General features: G+C 56.7%; 1 protein-coding gene across 3 annotated transcripts in view; it reads left to right on the top strand.

Annotated features, from left to right (window-relative positions):
- Positions 1-657: 657 nt before the first annotated feature.
- ADAMTS14 (ADAM metallopeptidase with thrombospondin type 1 motif 14) overlaps positions 658-15,845 on the top strand; it is a 72,992-nt gene continuing 57,804 nt past the window's right edge. For 2 of the 3 annotated variants that reach the window (XM_059170024.1, XM_059170022.1), the window contains exons 1-2: positions 658-1,013; positions 2,695-3,140. In XM_059170024.1, coding sequence (XP_059026007.1) covers positions 932-1,013; positions 2,695-3,140 — 528 coding nt within the window. In that variant the 5' untranslated portion in view covers positions 658-931. The remainder of the gene's footprint in view (positions 1,014-2,694; positions 3,141-15,845) is intronic. The other variant, XM_059170023.1, reaches the window with a different exon arrangement.

Below are 15,845 nucleotides of genomic sequence, written 5' to 3'. Positions count from 1 at the left end.
GACTCTTGGTTTTGCCCACCTTGGCCTGTGGAGGGGGTTACTGGTGCTGGAAGTGGAGCATATTTTATTGAACACCTACTATGTGCTACAGTTCACACTCCAAGGGAGGCTCAATGCTGGGACTTCTATCAGGGCCGTCTGAGCATAAAGCCCGGGTTCTCTCTCTTCCCCTTTTCAGCCCCTTTTCTTGACTAGGACACAAGCTGCTCACTGCAACTGTGGGCACAGAGAGCTGTAGTCTGCGAAATGGGTAGATCCAAGGGATCAAAGGTTAGTGTTGGGCGTCAAGGTCATGAAGAGAGAAAGGAGACACCCTCTCTTAGGGAGGAGAGGTGCTCACCGTCTCCCCACCCAAAGGTAGTTGGACATCCCTTCGACCCTGTGGCTCTGGAGAGTGGGCCCTGCGGTCAAGTTAGGGGAGCCGAGGGGACAAGGAAAGCGGCTACTCTGGGGGGAGCCCAGGCTCCTGGCTCCGCGTGGCATTTCCGATCCGGCTGGGCCGCACGCCGCTGCTCTCCCTGGCCCCGCGCTCCGCCCCGGCCGCGCAGCGCCCCCAGTCCGACCCGCGCCCGGCCCCGCCCCACCCCGCCAGCGTGCCCACCCCCGGCCCGGCCCGCCCCGCCGCCCCCTTGGCCGGCTCCCGCCGCGTCCTGGAGCGTCACGGCGCGGGCGGACCGAGCGGCTCGCTGCAGTTTGGCACGGCGGGTACAGGCGCGTCGGCCGCTCCGCTCCCCCGCCGGCAGCCTCGGGCGCGTGGAGCCAGCGGTCCAGGCGGTGGCGCGGGGGGCCGGGAGCGGGCCGGCGGCGGCGGCGGCGGAGCAGGCAGAGGCCGGCTGGCCCGCGCTCGGCAGTCCGGGGCGCGCTCCAGCCTCGCCGGCAGCCGGGAGCTGGGGGCTCGGGCGCCCTCCGGCCCGCGTCCGCGCGCGGCCACATGGCTCGGCTCCGCGCGCTGCTCTCCTGCCTGCTGCCCCTACACTACGCGCTCTGCGCCGCCGCGGGCAGCCGGACCCCAGGTGCGTGCAGGTCGGGCGCGCGGGGGCGCGAAGGGTCCCTGGTGCCGGAGAGTTGGGCTGGTGCCTGGGGGCCGGAGGAGCCCGGCAGCATTCGAGCGAGTGGGAGGCGGTGCGCGCCCGGGGCTTGAGCTCATTTCTTCCCCTAGGTCCCCAGCGCTGACACGCGATGGCTCTTCTTTTCTGGCACAAGAGGCAGAGAGAGACCCTGGGAGAGGTTTTGGGAATTTGGAGTCTCTTCTTCGGGGGTGTATATTGGTCTTCGTCTCTGTATTTGGCACTGTATTTCTCTAGTTTTCATCCTCTCTCTCTCTCTCTCTCTCTCTCTCACACACACACACACACACACACAACACACACAATTGGTCTGTGTCTGTCCTGTGTGTCTTTTACTTTCAGTGTCTTCTCCCTCTCCAACTTGTGTGCGTGTGTCTGTCTCATCCTTATGGAATTAGGCTGGCAGGTGGTCGCCCCACCCGCCAGGGAGCACCTGGCACTCACACTCCTGCTTGGAAACACACGCCCAGCCCTCTCCTCCAGCATTCTCGAGCTCTGTGCGGACACCCTCCTTCTCTCACACAGACCAGACACCCTGCACTCTCACCTGCTGTGGCTCTGAACGTGGGGAAGGGGTTCTGGTCATTTCCAGACAGGCTCCCTGCTTGTCTGTGAACTGAAGTGGGTTCTCTCTAGCAGAAATCTTGGGGGTCTTAATGGGTAAAACCAGAAGAGACTTCCCCCACTGGAAGTGCCTTAGGCATGGGAGGTTTCAGGAGACCTCGTTTTCTAGGCTTCATCAGTAGTGTGAAGGGGCCCAGGGAGGCAAGAGATAGAGAACCATGTGGAAATGAAAATCCCTCCAAACTCCAGTCCTGAATCACCAAGCCTGGAAGCCAGCGAGCTGTCATTCCTGCTGGGCCTGGCTGGGCTCGGGGAGAGCTGTGCGAGGACCTCGCTGCTGGCATGCAGCCTAGAGCATGGGGCCATGACCTCACACTTAATTCAGTCCGAGTGGGCAAGTCACCCTGTGCGTCTCCTTTTATTTTTGAATATCTATATTTACCGGGCTTGGTGCTGGGCCATGTAGAAATCTCAGCAGCCTCTGTTGACTTTAAAAAGTTTCCTTTCTAAACTTGGAAAAATATAGAACCTGTATTGCCTCCCTCCCCTCTCCAGCTCCTCCTTTCCCCCTGACACGTGCCCAGGATCCCCTGAGTTTCTAGGTGTGTTTGTTTTGCCAGCTGTGTTCAGAGAGCTTGGCGAGGAGGAGGGGCCTACCCCAGGCTGGGCGGGTGACTTCAGCACAGGGGATGGGGGGAGTTGGGGCAGATCCTGCCATCCCTCACTTTGCCCTGGGGGCTTTCGGGGAATCTCAGCCCATTCCTAGGCAGTGCCCCAAATTGGAAGGCTCGTTGCTAGAGTGACAGACAAGATTCTGGCATCATTCTTTTCTTCTGTTAAGTTTAACAAGGCCTTGGGGACTACAGGAGCAAGTTAAGTCCACAGAGTACTTGAACGCTGCTCAATCCAAGTGCAGAGATCCAGAGGCTCAGGAAGCCCTGGATGAGTCTTGGATGAACTTGGACTAAGGGGTCCCTCCAAGTGACACTCAGGGTTGCAGTGGGATTGCCGGTCTCCCTTTACCTTTGCACAGACTACGTTTATATAACTCTGTTTGTTCCAGCAGAATTGCGTCTCTCTGGAAAGCTCCGTGACTATGGTGTGACAGTGCCATGCAGCACAGATTTTCAGGGACGCTTCCTCTCCCACGTGCTGTCTGGGCCGGCAGCAGCCTCCGCAGGGAGCACCGTAGCGGAGGGGCCCCCTGCACCGCAGTCACACTCGGGTCCCCTCCGGGTGGCCCGCAGCCTCCCGCGCCCAGAAGGAGCCACCCTGCACCCTGGCCGGGCGGGGCGCCCCTCCCTCTACTTCAATGTCACCGTTTTTGGGGAGGAACTGCATTTGCGCCTGCGGCCCAACCGACGGCTGGTGGTGCCCGGAGCCTCGGTGGAGTGGCAGGAGGATTTTCGGGAGCTCTTCCGACAGCCCCTGCGGCGGGAGTGTGTCTACACCGGGGATGTCATGGGCATGCCTGGGGCCGCTGTTGCCATCAGCAACTGCGATGGATTGGTAAGGACAAGCCTTTCATCAAGCCACTTTTTGCCCTGACCCCAGGCCATCTGAGCCTATCTGACGCCGTTTCCTCCTTGGCTCTTCAGTGTTTGGGACTCCTGTGGGCACAGTATATGGTTTGGGCCATGTCCCGGCTTCCCTGCCTTCAGAGATCTCTGCATTTGCCCCACTGGCCGCCAGGTTGCCGCTCTAGTAGGTGTGCAAGGCCCGGTGTGGATGGTGTCTTGTTCATTCCCTCATGGTCCGTGGACACACGGGATGCCACCTTGCCCAGCTCAGACACGTGCAGGGGTGAGGAAGGCAGGCTTGGCTGGGACTGAGTCCTGGCTGGGCCACTCACCTTCTCTGTGCTGCTTTCCCTTATGCGTGAAGTGAGGCTTTATTCATAATGCACATATTTACCGTGTGTGTCTCTTGTGCCCAGCACCGTTCAGGCTCTGGGGGGTACGTCAGGGCCTGGGGCACATGTGGTCTTTACCTTCACGGAGTGGACGTAGTAGTGATGATGATGGGACCTCCCTTACCGGGCAGCATGGTTGGGGGTCAGCACCCACCCGGCATGGAGTCAAGGCTCTGGAGACATTAAGGGCTGTTAGGATTCTTACTGTTAGGTCCTCACTCATGCCCTGATGTCTTTGGTCCTAAAGTCTGTCTGCTCTTTCCCAGGGCCCTGCTCTGGGAGCTCCCTTTCTCAGGACCTATTCCCTCCTCCCAAGCTTGGAAGACCCTGCTAGTTGGCTCACTATGGCAAACGCGAAAGCCATGGGTGGTTCCTTGCGAAAGCCATGGGTGGTTCCTGTCTGAGGCTTGATTCGTGCTGAGGTTAAAGTCCATCCTTGGACTTGGGGGTCAGGCCTTTGTGAGCCTGTGTGGCGGGCCCAGGGCTCTGGTGGAGGTTCTTTCTGTGGCCTCTGCGTTGTCAGGTAGGAGCTGATGTGTCCCAGGAAAGGACCCCCTTGCTTTGCCCTTTCACTTGAAGTGAGGGATGAGTCAGATTTGGGGGGATGGGAAAGAGGTGTTTCTTCCCTAGCAGGGCTGGGAGCACCCCTCACTCTCCTTCCCTTGCAAAGCGTCATCCTGCAGGTTGTCACATGACTTGTGTTTGGGCTAGTGCGTCTCGATCTTTCTTTTTCATTATCAGCCCCCTTCAAGTGTCTTTTTAGCCATTTTTTCCTCCAGCTCCCCTCTTGAAATTTTAAGACCACAGATAGACTGCACATCTGTTTGTAAATTGTGTGTGTATCTGTGCTTCATATATATATATATAAAGAATACATTTTTTGCCTTCCAAAGAATGAGTTTTTGTCCACATTGGAGGTGATGGTGCCCTCCCCGTCCCACGCCGGAGAGGCATGGTCTGGGCAGTCGTTGGCTCTCAAGGTTGAGCGTATGCTGGAATCACCTTGCATGCAAGTGTTCTGTGAGTCCGACTTTAAGAAGCCCGGGTTGTGAGCACGGCTGCAGAAGGCTGAGGCCTTGTCCTGGGCGAGCCTTGGCTGCCACCCACCCTGGACCAGCAGGTTTATGCAGCAGAAGCCCGTTGGCCAGAGCTGTGCTGTGGCCACAGTTTGGCTTGAAAATCCGAAGGGATGCTTGCGGTCGCCCAGGGACACAGTGTCTTTGCAAATGGAGAGATGGAACGTGCTAGAGCAGACCGGAGGCTTGACTTCATTGCACGAACCCCTACAGTCCTCGGCTGCAGAGGCTGCTGGCCATCTCAGGACTGGGCTGTGTCTCCCACTTCTTTCGCTACCCCCGTTCAAGTACCCTGGGCCCGACAGAGGTGTCAGTCGGTGATTAACACTGTTCCTGAGTAACTGTCCATGGTCTTTGCTTGCCACTGGGGCACCGCTTCTGCTGTTGGCTGTCTCTTTAGCCAGTCCCCGGCCACAGCCCAGCACAGAGTCCTCCCCAGGGCAGGGATTTCCGTGTTTCCAGCCTATTCCAGAAAGCGACCCTGTGTTGCCTAAGAGCAAGGGGCTCTTTGTAGTGACTCAGCTGAACCACCTTTGGACGCCAAGGCCACAGGGCAGCATCTCTGATAAGATTTAACTCTGCATCTATATGTGGTCTTTGGCTCTTAATTCCATCCTCCTTGGCATTACATGCCCCGAAATCATTCCTTCCAAAAAATTATGCACACATAGAATGTCTCTATGCACAAATAGAGACACATAGAATAGTAGCAGTCGGGAGTCCTTCCTGCAGCCCAGACCCAGCCCAGACGAGATCCCCATGTTTGTTAACTTTGCTCATTGTGTAGCTGAGGAAACTGAGCCTCAGCGGGGAGAGCTGACGATAATGCAGACAACTTCTGTTCGCACAGGACCAAAGAGTTGATAGAGCCCTTCAGTCGTGTGCGGTGTGTATGCGGACGTTGTCATCACCCTGCTTTGCAGAGAGTCCCATCCCTGCCCTCAAGGAACTTGGGTGCCAAGCAGGAGAAACCCCTCTAGTGGTTTTAGCATTCTTTTGTTGGTTTTCTGGAGCCCAGAGGGGTGGTACTCAGTCGGTGGGAATGACTGCTCTCTTTGGTGCTGGAGAAGGTGATATCGGAACTGGGCCTTGAAGGATGGGTAGAAGTTTGCTGGGGCCAGAGGAGGGTGGGGAGGGCGTTCTGGGCAGAGGGAAGAGTGAGTGATGGCACTGGATGGATCTGGGGAGGGGTTGCCAGGAGACACAGTGGGAAGGTGGGCTTTGGCCCAACCTTGAAGGAAGGCAGGATAGGAGAGAGGGCCCGCAGTGGGGATGGGGCAGCCTAGTATCTGGGAATTGGAGGCACAGGCTGTGTGACCCTGAGCAAGCTGCCTTCCTTCTCTAGGCTCCACTTGCCTCTTGGGTACATCTCCCAGGCTATAATGGGAGGGCTCAGAGCTTCTTCCAGCTTCAGCATTGGCACTTTGTGACATGGAGCAGGCCTTGCTGAAGGAGTTTGAAGCCAGACCTCTCTAAACCTATAGTTAATGCCTCCCTCCCTAGCTGGTCCTAGGATCTGCTTTGTGCCGGATGGGGCTGCTTTGGAGGTATAGGGAGGAAAGACTCTAGCCCTGAGCTTGACCCTCATGGCCAAGCAAAACTTCCAATTGTGAGAAGGTCTTGAACAAAGACCCCTTTGTGTGGACAGACTGCAGCCATTTGGATCTTAGCTGCTCTGGTGAGAGGCACCATGTCTAAACTGGTGGCCTGACCCTCATTTCCAACTGGGCCCTGTAGTGGGGGGCAGCGGGCATCACTGCCTTTCCGTCTCCCACCATCCCATAGAGTGCTATGGGATGGAAACTGGAAGCGTTTTGTGCGCTGTGGTTAATTCCTGCTAAAACTGAGGAATGAGTGCTTCCCCACACTTCCCACCTGCTCTTCTGGAGAGTTTGGTGTGGCACAGTAGTGCAGAGGGGTCAGGAAGGACCTAGGAATGAGGAAGCCAGGACCTCTACCCTGGATGAGTTTGCAGGGTAACAGGGACCCATACATAAAAGCAGACAAATGACAGTCTTGTGTGATGCAGCAGCAGAAGGACCGATTTTTGGTTAGGGAATCTAGGAAGGCTCCCTGAAGGAGGTGGCATTGGCTCAAGGCTGATCGAACATTATAAAGATGAGAGACAGTGCTGGGCCTCTGGCCAGCAGAGAGATGACTGACCCAGGGCAGGCTTGAGAATGTTTGGCAGAAGGGAAGAAGGGATATGGGAGGCCACGTTCTATCTGCAGAGAGTTTCCTCTGGGGCCAGGGGCAGCTGTCAGACCCTGGGGTCCCTGCCCGGGAACGTACCCAGGCAGCAGCTGCAACCTGATAGACCACTGTCCAGGGCCTTTTTCGGGGAACCCAGCCAGTCAATGCAATGGTTCTCCTGACACTCCTGTGACCTCTAGCCTCTGAGGGCCTCTGGGCTGGGAGGGCCCGTGTCACCTCAGGATCCCTCCAGCTGGAGGCCAAGTGCAGAACAGACCCCCTATTAGCGATTATGGCTCTGAATTCCTGGGAGGAACATGGAGGCCTGGGTTCAGAGCCAGTTTTTGGTGGGTCCAGGAGGGATTGTGGGGTATAGGAATAGGGTCAGCAGAGTGGGGGATCCTACATATCATCTAGTACCCAGACCAAAAGTACCCCCCACCCCACCACCACCACTGCCATCTCTGCCTCTCTGGTCCTGGGCCTCGCTGCCCCTGCCCCGACGAGGACTTGGTTGTACTGTTCATCCCCCCGTTTGCCTCCAGGACTCTGTGAGTCACCGGCCTGGTGTGGAAGCAAGGCACGTGTAAGCTTTGTCACCATCTGGTTCCATTTACCATCCTCTGCAGCTCATGCATATTCATTGGCTTACAGAGCGGACCCCTGGCAGGCGGTGGGAGGAGGAGTGCAGGGAGGGTGAGTCCCAGCCCTGCTTCTTTTTTTTTTTTTTTTTATAAAATTTTTTATTTTTTATAAACATATATTTTTTATAAACATATATTTTTATCCCCAGGACTGTTGGTGGGAATGCAAGCTGGTGCAGCCACTCTGGAAAACAGCATGGAGGTTCCTCAAAATGTTGAAAATAGAACTGCCCTATGACCCAGCAATTGCACTATTGGGTATTTACCCTAAAGATACAAATGTAGTGATCCAAAGGGACACATGCACCCGAATGTTTATAGCAGCAATGTCCACAATAGCCAAACTATGGAAAGAACCTAGATGTCCATCACCAGCCCTGCTTCTTGCCCGCCCCACCCCCGCCTGCTGTACAAATCCCAGCAGCTTCAGAGCCTCAGCCCTTCATCTGTAGAATGGGATTACAGAGGGGGAGGGGGCGGGTGGGGATGGATAGTGACAAGGTCCAGGGTTTTGGGGTTTCATTAGGCGGTGATGATGAAATGTTCCAAAACAGACCACGGTGGTGATTGCATGACTCGGTGCGTACACCAAATACCATTAAATTCTACACTTTAAATGGGGGAACTGTTTGGCATATGAATTACATTTCAGTAAAGCAGTTAGAAAATGTGGCTAGCCAGCAGTAAGGCCTGAGAGAGGCGGTGTTCATAATTATGGGGAGACAGTCTAGGGTGGGGGAAAGTGTGGGGTCTCTTTGCTCGGGTCCAGACTAGCTGTGTGACCTTGGGTAAGTTTCTGAATTCTTCTGTGCTTAGACTCCTCATCTTTAAGGAGTGGGGGTGGGGAGGTGAAGTGGGGGTCAGGGGGTGGGGCGGGGAGCAACCACCTGTAGGATTGTTCAGAGGATTATGTAAAAAAAAAAAGTGCCTTCTCTAGTATAGGCTGGAGTCTTAAAAGGGGAGCTTATTTCAGTGGTTCTTGGTAGTCACGCTTCTTACTTCTTTGTAATTGCTACTGTCACTATAGTTACTAGGAATAATGGGAAACACTGTAAATATGGTTAGAGTCCATTGTATTGCAACAATATATAGATTAGTGGGGTTCTCTGGGGCGTGTCTGAGGCTATCTCTAGTCCCTGGGGCCGGCCAAGCCCTGCCTTCCCTCTGCTTTGGCAATCTTCTCTGTCCAATCAGCCGATTGGCGCTTGCTCGAGGCGTGGAAGTGTGAGCCTCACGGCCCATCTGCGATAACCCCACATGCCCTCCAGGACAGGGATACTGAGAGGCTCAGAGGAGCACTGTGTTGACAATCCTTGGGCCCCTGGCCAGAACCCAGCCCTTGACTAGGTCCTGGGGGTACAGGGATGAAACTCGACCCTGGCTCTCTCCCCAGAAGCCCACAGCTGAAAGAGAAGGCAGATGTGTGCCGTGGACAGTGTGAAACAAGAGAGACCGTCCTGAACTTGACCTTGTGGGAATGCAAGAAAGCAGAATGCCCTCGGTGGGTTGCCAAGGAGAGGTGCTCAAGAAGGGCTTCCCGGGGAAGAGGACATTTGGGCCACATTTTAAAGCCACGGTAGGAGTTCTCAAAGCTGAGAGGTAGCAACAGTAGGCATTCTGCAGGGAAGGAAATCTTGTGTCTTCCCAGGATTCAGGAAATGGTGAGTCATCCCAGCTCTCCATGGGAGAGGGAGAGCAGTGAAAATGTGGGCTGGAAAATCTTTGCCTCCCCTTGGAGCTTAGACTTGTCCCTCTGGCCATGGGAGCCACAGAAGGTTTGTAAGCTAGAGTTACACTTGTGCTGGGGTAAGAGGCTGATGCAAAGCTGGAGATTTGCCTGTGGCTCATTGGTGCTCCTGTCCGCACCTGTTCTTGCCCTGGGGACTGCTCCTTGCTGGCTGGGGAGTGGGCTGACCTAGCAGCTCCTTGCGAAGCCTCCTTCTCTGCCCTGCCATCCACCCCTGCCCTGGGGATGTGGAATGTGAGGCCTAGAGTTCCAGAGGGACCCTCGTCCTGCCACCCAGCTGGCCTGTCTCTGCACATCGTGGTCTGTGGGTCCCCTGCCCTCACCCCCGTGTGCTGACAACCCTGGGAGGAATGGAAGGGGTCTGGCCTCATCTTCTTGCTCCCTGTGCCTCCCCAGCCTGGAGAGTGGCTTCTGCCCTGCAGACCCCCACCCCCACCCCAGCTGAGCTGATGTATTCATACCTTGCTCTGCAGCCCCCCACCTTTGCTCATGCCGTCCCACAGTGCCTTTCCCTTCCCTCCGCCCAGTCACCCGGTTTTTAGGAACCGGAGACTGGCTTACACCATTTATCTCAGGATGGAGCATAGGCTGGGCTCACGCAGACCAGGAGGCCGTGGAGCAGGGAGGCACAGGAGAAAGAGAGAGAGGGCCAGGTATAGTAGGGGAGGTGGGACTATGCCCTGTTTAAAGGGAGTGCGGTCTGGCTTTGTGAGACCTTTGAGTATTTGAAGGAGAAATGAGCAATAACGGTTTTTAAGCAAAGTGTTCTATTTGGTAAGATGGTGTGTGGGCCCAGCACAACAGGACAAGTAGCTAGAGGCCTCGGATCGCCAGCGGGGCAGCTCGTGAGGCAACGGGAGCATGACCCCTGCAACCGGATCACCTGGGTTGACATCCCAACTCCGGCTTTTACGTGCTGTGTGGCCTTAGACAATTCCTGAGCCTCTCTGTGCCTCGGCGGCCTTGTCTGTGTTAGCCGAGTTGTCCTGCATGCAAGGGGGCTTTGAGCGTGGTACCCATTCGCTGTTGGCTGTTGCTGTGGAAGGGTGTGAGCTTACGAGGTGAGTCTGCTGGGTTGGAGGGGCTGGGTGGTGGGAAAGAAAAGTCAAGAGCATCTCATTAGTCTGCTTGACAACCCCGTGCCCCGGCCCAGAGGTCTCCGGGCTTTCAGCTGGGCAGCCAGAGCCCATCCCCTTCCTGACCCCACCAGGCCTATTAGTTTTTCTCAGGCCGCACCCTGCTCCTGGCCCAGTTTGCCTTCTCACCGGAACAGCCCCACTGGGTTCGCAAAGGGTGGGGTCTGAGCTTAGTCACTGGTGTGTCCTGAGGACGCTGGTGCCGAGCCTGCCTTGAGGTGGGTTCTTGGTGGCCGCCAGCTGAGCTGACCCCAGGAGGGAAGGTGGCGGATTCGCTCCAAGGGGGCATAAAGCTTATGTTTGCATCTCCTCAGCCTGTGAGATGAGGAAGGACAGCGCGTCTGTCACTCTCTCCGTGGCTGACTGTCCATCTGTCCCAGGTGGGCGGTGACAGATGTGGCACATGCGCCATCATTTGTCATTTGTCCTCCTGCACCCCTGGCCGACATACCGGTCTGCTGGGGCACTCTGTCCCCCAAGCCCGTGTCCCCAGCGTGTGGGCCTCACAGCCGCTCCCGGGGTGGGGGCCTGAGTGGGTGTGTGAGCTGAGACCTGTCTGCCGCCCTGCTCTCCGCAGCCCCCTCCTCTTTTGTCTCCAGAGCTCATGCCCCTCCCGAGGGTACCACCTGCTTTACTGTGCGTGCTCTTCTGGGGAGAACCCTGGGTCTGCTCCTCAAAACTGAGGTCTGCAGAATGAAAGCAGGACGTGGTCTCTCGGGTGGGAGAGGGCTCTCCTCATGACGCCCCTCACCACGCCGACCACGGGTCACCACCTGGGAAGTTTCCCTGCGTGGACCTCAGCCACATCTCAGGAGGCAGGCAGCCCAGGTGTTGCTGGGGAAACCGAGGGGCTGGACCAGTTACCCACGACTGTGTGACAAGCCGGCCTAGAACGGACGTACTCACAGTGACCACACGTTCTTTCTCGCTGCTCCAGTTGGCCGGGCTCCTCTTCTGCGGCTTGCTCCGGGCTCCCCTGTGGCTGCTTGCAGCTAGAGGGTGGGCTGACCTGGAAGGCCCGAGCGGACCTCATTCCCACATCCAGCGTCAGCGCTGGCCGGGCAGTGCTGCTCCCTCTACCCGGTGGGCACGACAGGCCTCCTGCACGCTGTGTTAGGGGACACTCTGGGACAGCACGGTCACAAGCTACAGGGCCTCTCCGGGCCTAGTCTGCCAAGTTGCCTGACGTCGCTTTGGTGTGTTCTGTGGGTCAAAGTGAGCCACCAGGCCAGACTAGATTTTGCAATGGGGGGGAATGGATGCTGCCTCTGGAGGGCAGGGGCAGCAGAGTCTCACTGCAAACAGGCATGTGAACAGGGCCAGGAGGACGGCAGCCATCTTTGCAGGCGTTCTCGCATACTGTGGGCAAGTCACTTGACCCCTCTGAGCCTCAGTTTCCACATCTGTAAAGTGGGTGTCCTACCTTGTAGTTTTATTTGTTAGAAATCCAGCATGCCGCCATAGTTTTCAGAATCATAAATGGTAGCTTTATCATGATCATCGATCTCCTGGGATAAATACGGAGACTGAAGCAGGATCCACAGCAGGTTTGTTTCCGGACCTCTGGTCACCCGTTCCAGTGCTCTTCCTGCCTCCCAGAAGGCCCTGTCCCATCAGGGCCTCTTGTCTGTCTGAGCGGATGTGCAGGGTCTGGGTCCTGGGTAGTTTTCTTGTCTGGAAGGTGGTCTGGTCTTGCAGAATTTCACCTCCCTAGTCTCCCCATGGCTGCGCTGTGCTGTCTGCCCTGGATTAATAACTTATTTATGATACGGACTAAAAGCCAGACATCACCTCACTGCTGCTTCTCCTGAGGGGAGCCAGTGAGGGCTGGACTGGGGGCTGGTTTTACTTGCCTTCCCCGGCATCTTCAGGCTGGCTGGTGGGAGGGCAGTCTCAGGGCCACTGAGTGTGGTGGGGGCTGTGCTTGCCTTCCCTCTGCCTCCCATGCTCCGTGGCTTAGAGGCCGGGGAGTGGGCTTTTGGAGGGGACCCAGGGCATTTGTGCCGCTGGACGTTTCCAAGCCATCCGCCAGGCCTGGCATTCTGTTTTCAGCAGGTGGGCCTTGCCCTGCCTTCAGAGTCTGTGAAACAACAACAATGACCCGGACCACAACAATAACAGTAATCTTTGCAGGCTGCCTCCGCTCTGGCAGCCGAGTTTCCTGTTAGCACAGATAATCCTTGTGTTATGAAAACCTCCAGTGATGAGTTCAGCTCAGCCTCGTTTGCCCAGATGACCTTGACTTTAGCCCAAGTGCAGACAGCTGTGGCTGAAGGAGGCTTTCAGGGCCTCTTGGTCCCCTCTTAGTTTTCTAGATGAGGAAGCTGAGGCTCAGGGAGGGGAAAAGACTCACCCAGGATCACACAGCAACTGTCAGGACCTCTGGCTCCCTGTCCAGTGCTTCCCCACAATCCCACTCTTGGCCTCTCCTGAGTCCGTGGGCAAGGACCGAGTACATGTTGACAGTGATTCAGGTCGTCAGCCCCGTGTGGGCCAGAGATGCACCAGCCATGGCCACGGCTTTAGAGCCCAAATGCTAAAGCAATGGGCCCGGTGGTTGCCCTCTGGGGTGCGTCCCGGCAGTCCTTGGGCCTGGTTCCCACCGCGAGGGCAGACGCTGAACTTCTGCATGTCCTTGTTTCCCCGAAAACTGGGAAGCCAACTAAGAAAACACAGTGTCACCTGCCCGGTTAGCAGGATCTGAAGGCCTAATAGAACCTTCGGTGTTTCTTGGCCCTAAGTCAGTATTGCCACTGTTTTAGCCATTTTAGAAATACAGGGCAGTGGGCTGCTAGTTCGCACACTTCACTTGTCAGAGAATATCAGACAGCCTGCAGTCTCCTTTTCTTCTGCTTTCCCTAACATGACTGAGGGGTGGGTAGAACAGGCTCCTTTCAGAAAAATGTTTGATTTGAAGGTGGGAGTGTTTGTGGGGACACAGTTGGTCTGAATGCAAACCCTGTTCCCAGCGGGTTGTCTGAAGCCTTTTGTCAGCCTTTGCTTTTAAGCTGACCAAATATTTATAACTTGGATCTGTCCAGAAAATGCCTATACCCCCCAACCCCTCCCACTGCCCCCCCCCCCCAGTAGAGGTTCATTCTGCTCCTGGAGGCCAGCAGGAACTTGAACTCTGAATGAGCAACTCTAGCCCAAAGAGGCCTTGTGTTCTGTAGCCCGACAGGCCGCTGGCCTGGGTCCGTTGAAAGCTTGGTGCTTTGTCACCTCATAATTCATCGCCCCTCGTGGGGAGACTCTAGGTAAAATATGTTGTCCCCTCAGCTGTGTCGACATTGTATGGGGAGCGGGTCCTTCATGAAGGCCCATATGCCCGAGGGAGTTTGTTAAGGGGACTTGGCCCGAAGGATGCTTATTGAAGAAGGTTTGGTCTCAAAGTCGGGCCCCTGGTGTGTCTCAGTATTTGTCCTTCTGAAGCTCACATTTCGAAGAGCAATAGAGAGGAATATCCCCGGGGTGGGGACAGAGCATGGCCACGAGCCATGTCCCCCTCCGGGGACACGGAGGAAGGCATGATGATGGGGTGACATCTGAGCTGGGCTGGAGGGGCAGTCCTGGCAGAGCTCACAGCAGCCATGAAGGTATGGAGGCCCACGTGTGAGCGTGTGTGGTTCCAGGTGTGGAACAGGGCCCGTGTGGCTGCCGTGGGAGGGGAGATTTTTGTTGCCAATAATTCCCAAAGGGAAACAAATGCCTTGACAGGAAAAACAAGTTGGGGGGGGGAGGTCCAGATGCCACCCCTCTCTGGGGCGCCCGTTGTGGCCTCCCTAACCGATTTCCTTGCCTGTATCCCTGCCCTGGTCTTCCATCACCACCAGCAGCCAGAGCCGTCTTGCTCAAGCCCAGCGCTCCCGTGACGCTCCTGTCGGGGGACCCAAGTAGGCTGGGGCTGTGGTCCCCCCTCCTCGTCCTCCTGGGATCCCTCCTCCTGTAGTGCTCCCCTGACTGCCCTCATCTGGAGCCCTCCTCCTCCCGTCATCTCCCTCAGGCATTTGCTCAAATGTCATCTTCTGCATAACCTCTTTCCTGGCTCCATTCCTGATCCCATTTCTCTCTGCTTAAGTACCCCTCCCCGCCACCCCCCCCCCCCGGCTCCTTTCATCTGGTATGCCATGGTTTTACTGATTGCCTGTCTCACCACGTAGAATGTGAGCTTGAGGTGAGGAAGGGGTTTGGGGCTGTGATCCCAGCATCTAGAATGGGGCCTGCTCAGTACGCAGCTCAGGAATGACAGGGGAACCGTACCAGACAGAGGTTTAGGTTAAGGGCAAATGCAGAGATGTACAGGACTCGGGTGCCTGGCGAGTGGCCCACGCGGCTGGGGTGTGAGCACTTGCGTTGCTAGTGACTGACAGGGCTTCGCACAGACAAGGTTTGGTGACCCGTCAGAGTTCTGAGAATTCTAGAGAACATGTTCATGGTGCCAGGCATAGGTCAGGAGCAAGGGCAGTAACGTGCCCCAGCTAATCAGGCTTCCTCCCCATGGAGGGCAGTGAGGGCATGTGTGGTCAGGGGCAGCTCGTGGCTGGAGCTCGACCCTGCACGGGAAACCCCATGACTGAGTTCACTCCTGCTTCCATCCTGCCATGCCTACCCGCCTTGCGTAGGGAACCTTCCCTGCCACCGCCCCATCCCTCATTTATCACCCGCTGCGGCCCTGCTGTGTATCGGTCTCAGTGGTAAACATTTTACATGCGTGACCTCGTTGTGGGGAGCATGGCTGAAAACCAGGTCGGCGTCCCTCTGGGCCAGGGTGTTGTCAGATGGACCAGAGGGGAGGTCTGGCTGGGACAAGTGAGCTGAGGGGGGCTGGCCCTCAGCTCTTGGCAGGGGTGTACTGGCTCACCTCTTCCGGGAGCCACCCTGCGGTCAGCTGCCTTGCTTCTGAGCTGTGGGTCTCCGACTGCAGGGCCCTCAGTGCAGGGAGGCCCTCCTCGGCTCAGGGCCTGGCAGCCACACTCCCTCCTGACAGCTCTCCCACTGCTTCCTGTCTTCTTGTCCCAAAGCTGCTGCCACCGCCAGGACACAGGGCCAAGCAAGGGGCGGCCAGGTGGAGCTCCCAGCCCGAGCTTGGTGTGCTATGGTAGTGATGAGGGGACACTTTGGAGCCACATGGCTTCTGGGCACAGGGAATGGAAAGTGGGGGTGGCTACCAGCCTGGCAAGAGCTGCCTTGAACTCTGGCTGGGCTCCAGGGTGGGGGTTTGCTGCAGACGGGGACTCTGAGCACCTGTAGCTGTGAGGCCCTGTCCTGTCCCTGGGTCGGGACATCTACTGCTGGGGCTGGGGGCAGTGTCTTAAAAAGTGACACTGTTCCTTTAAGAATATTTACTAAGCTTTTGAAGGCCTAAGCAACTGCTGTCCACGGTGCCAGAGGACAGAATCAATCATCACCTTCGTCATCATCACAGAGGCCCTGCTACTAATTTTCTCACCCTCCTCACTGTGGACTCCCCAGCTTGGGTGGCCATGACATCATTGGCTTGCCACTG

The sequence above is a fragment of the Mustela lutreola genome, chromosome 4, assembly GCF_030435805.1.
Source record: "Mustela lutreola isolate mMusLut2 chromosome 4, mMusLut2.pri, whole genome shotgun sequence".
In the NCBI taxonomy this organism is placed as follows: domain Eukaryota; kingdom Metazoa; phylum Chordata; class Mammalia; order Carnivora; family Mustelidae; genus Mustela; species Mustela lutreola.
This window is presented reverse-complemented; position numbering and strand designations above follow the sequence as displayed.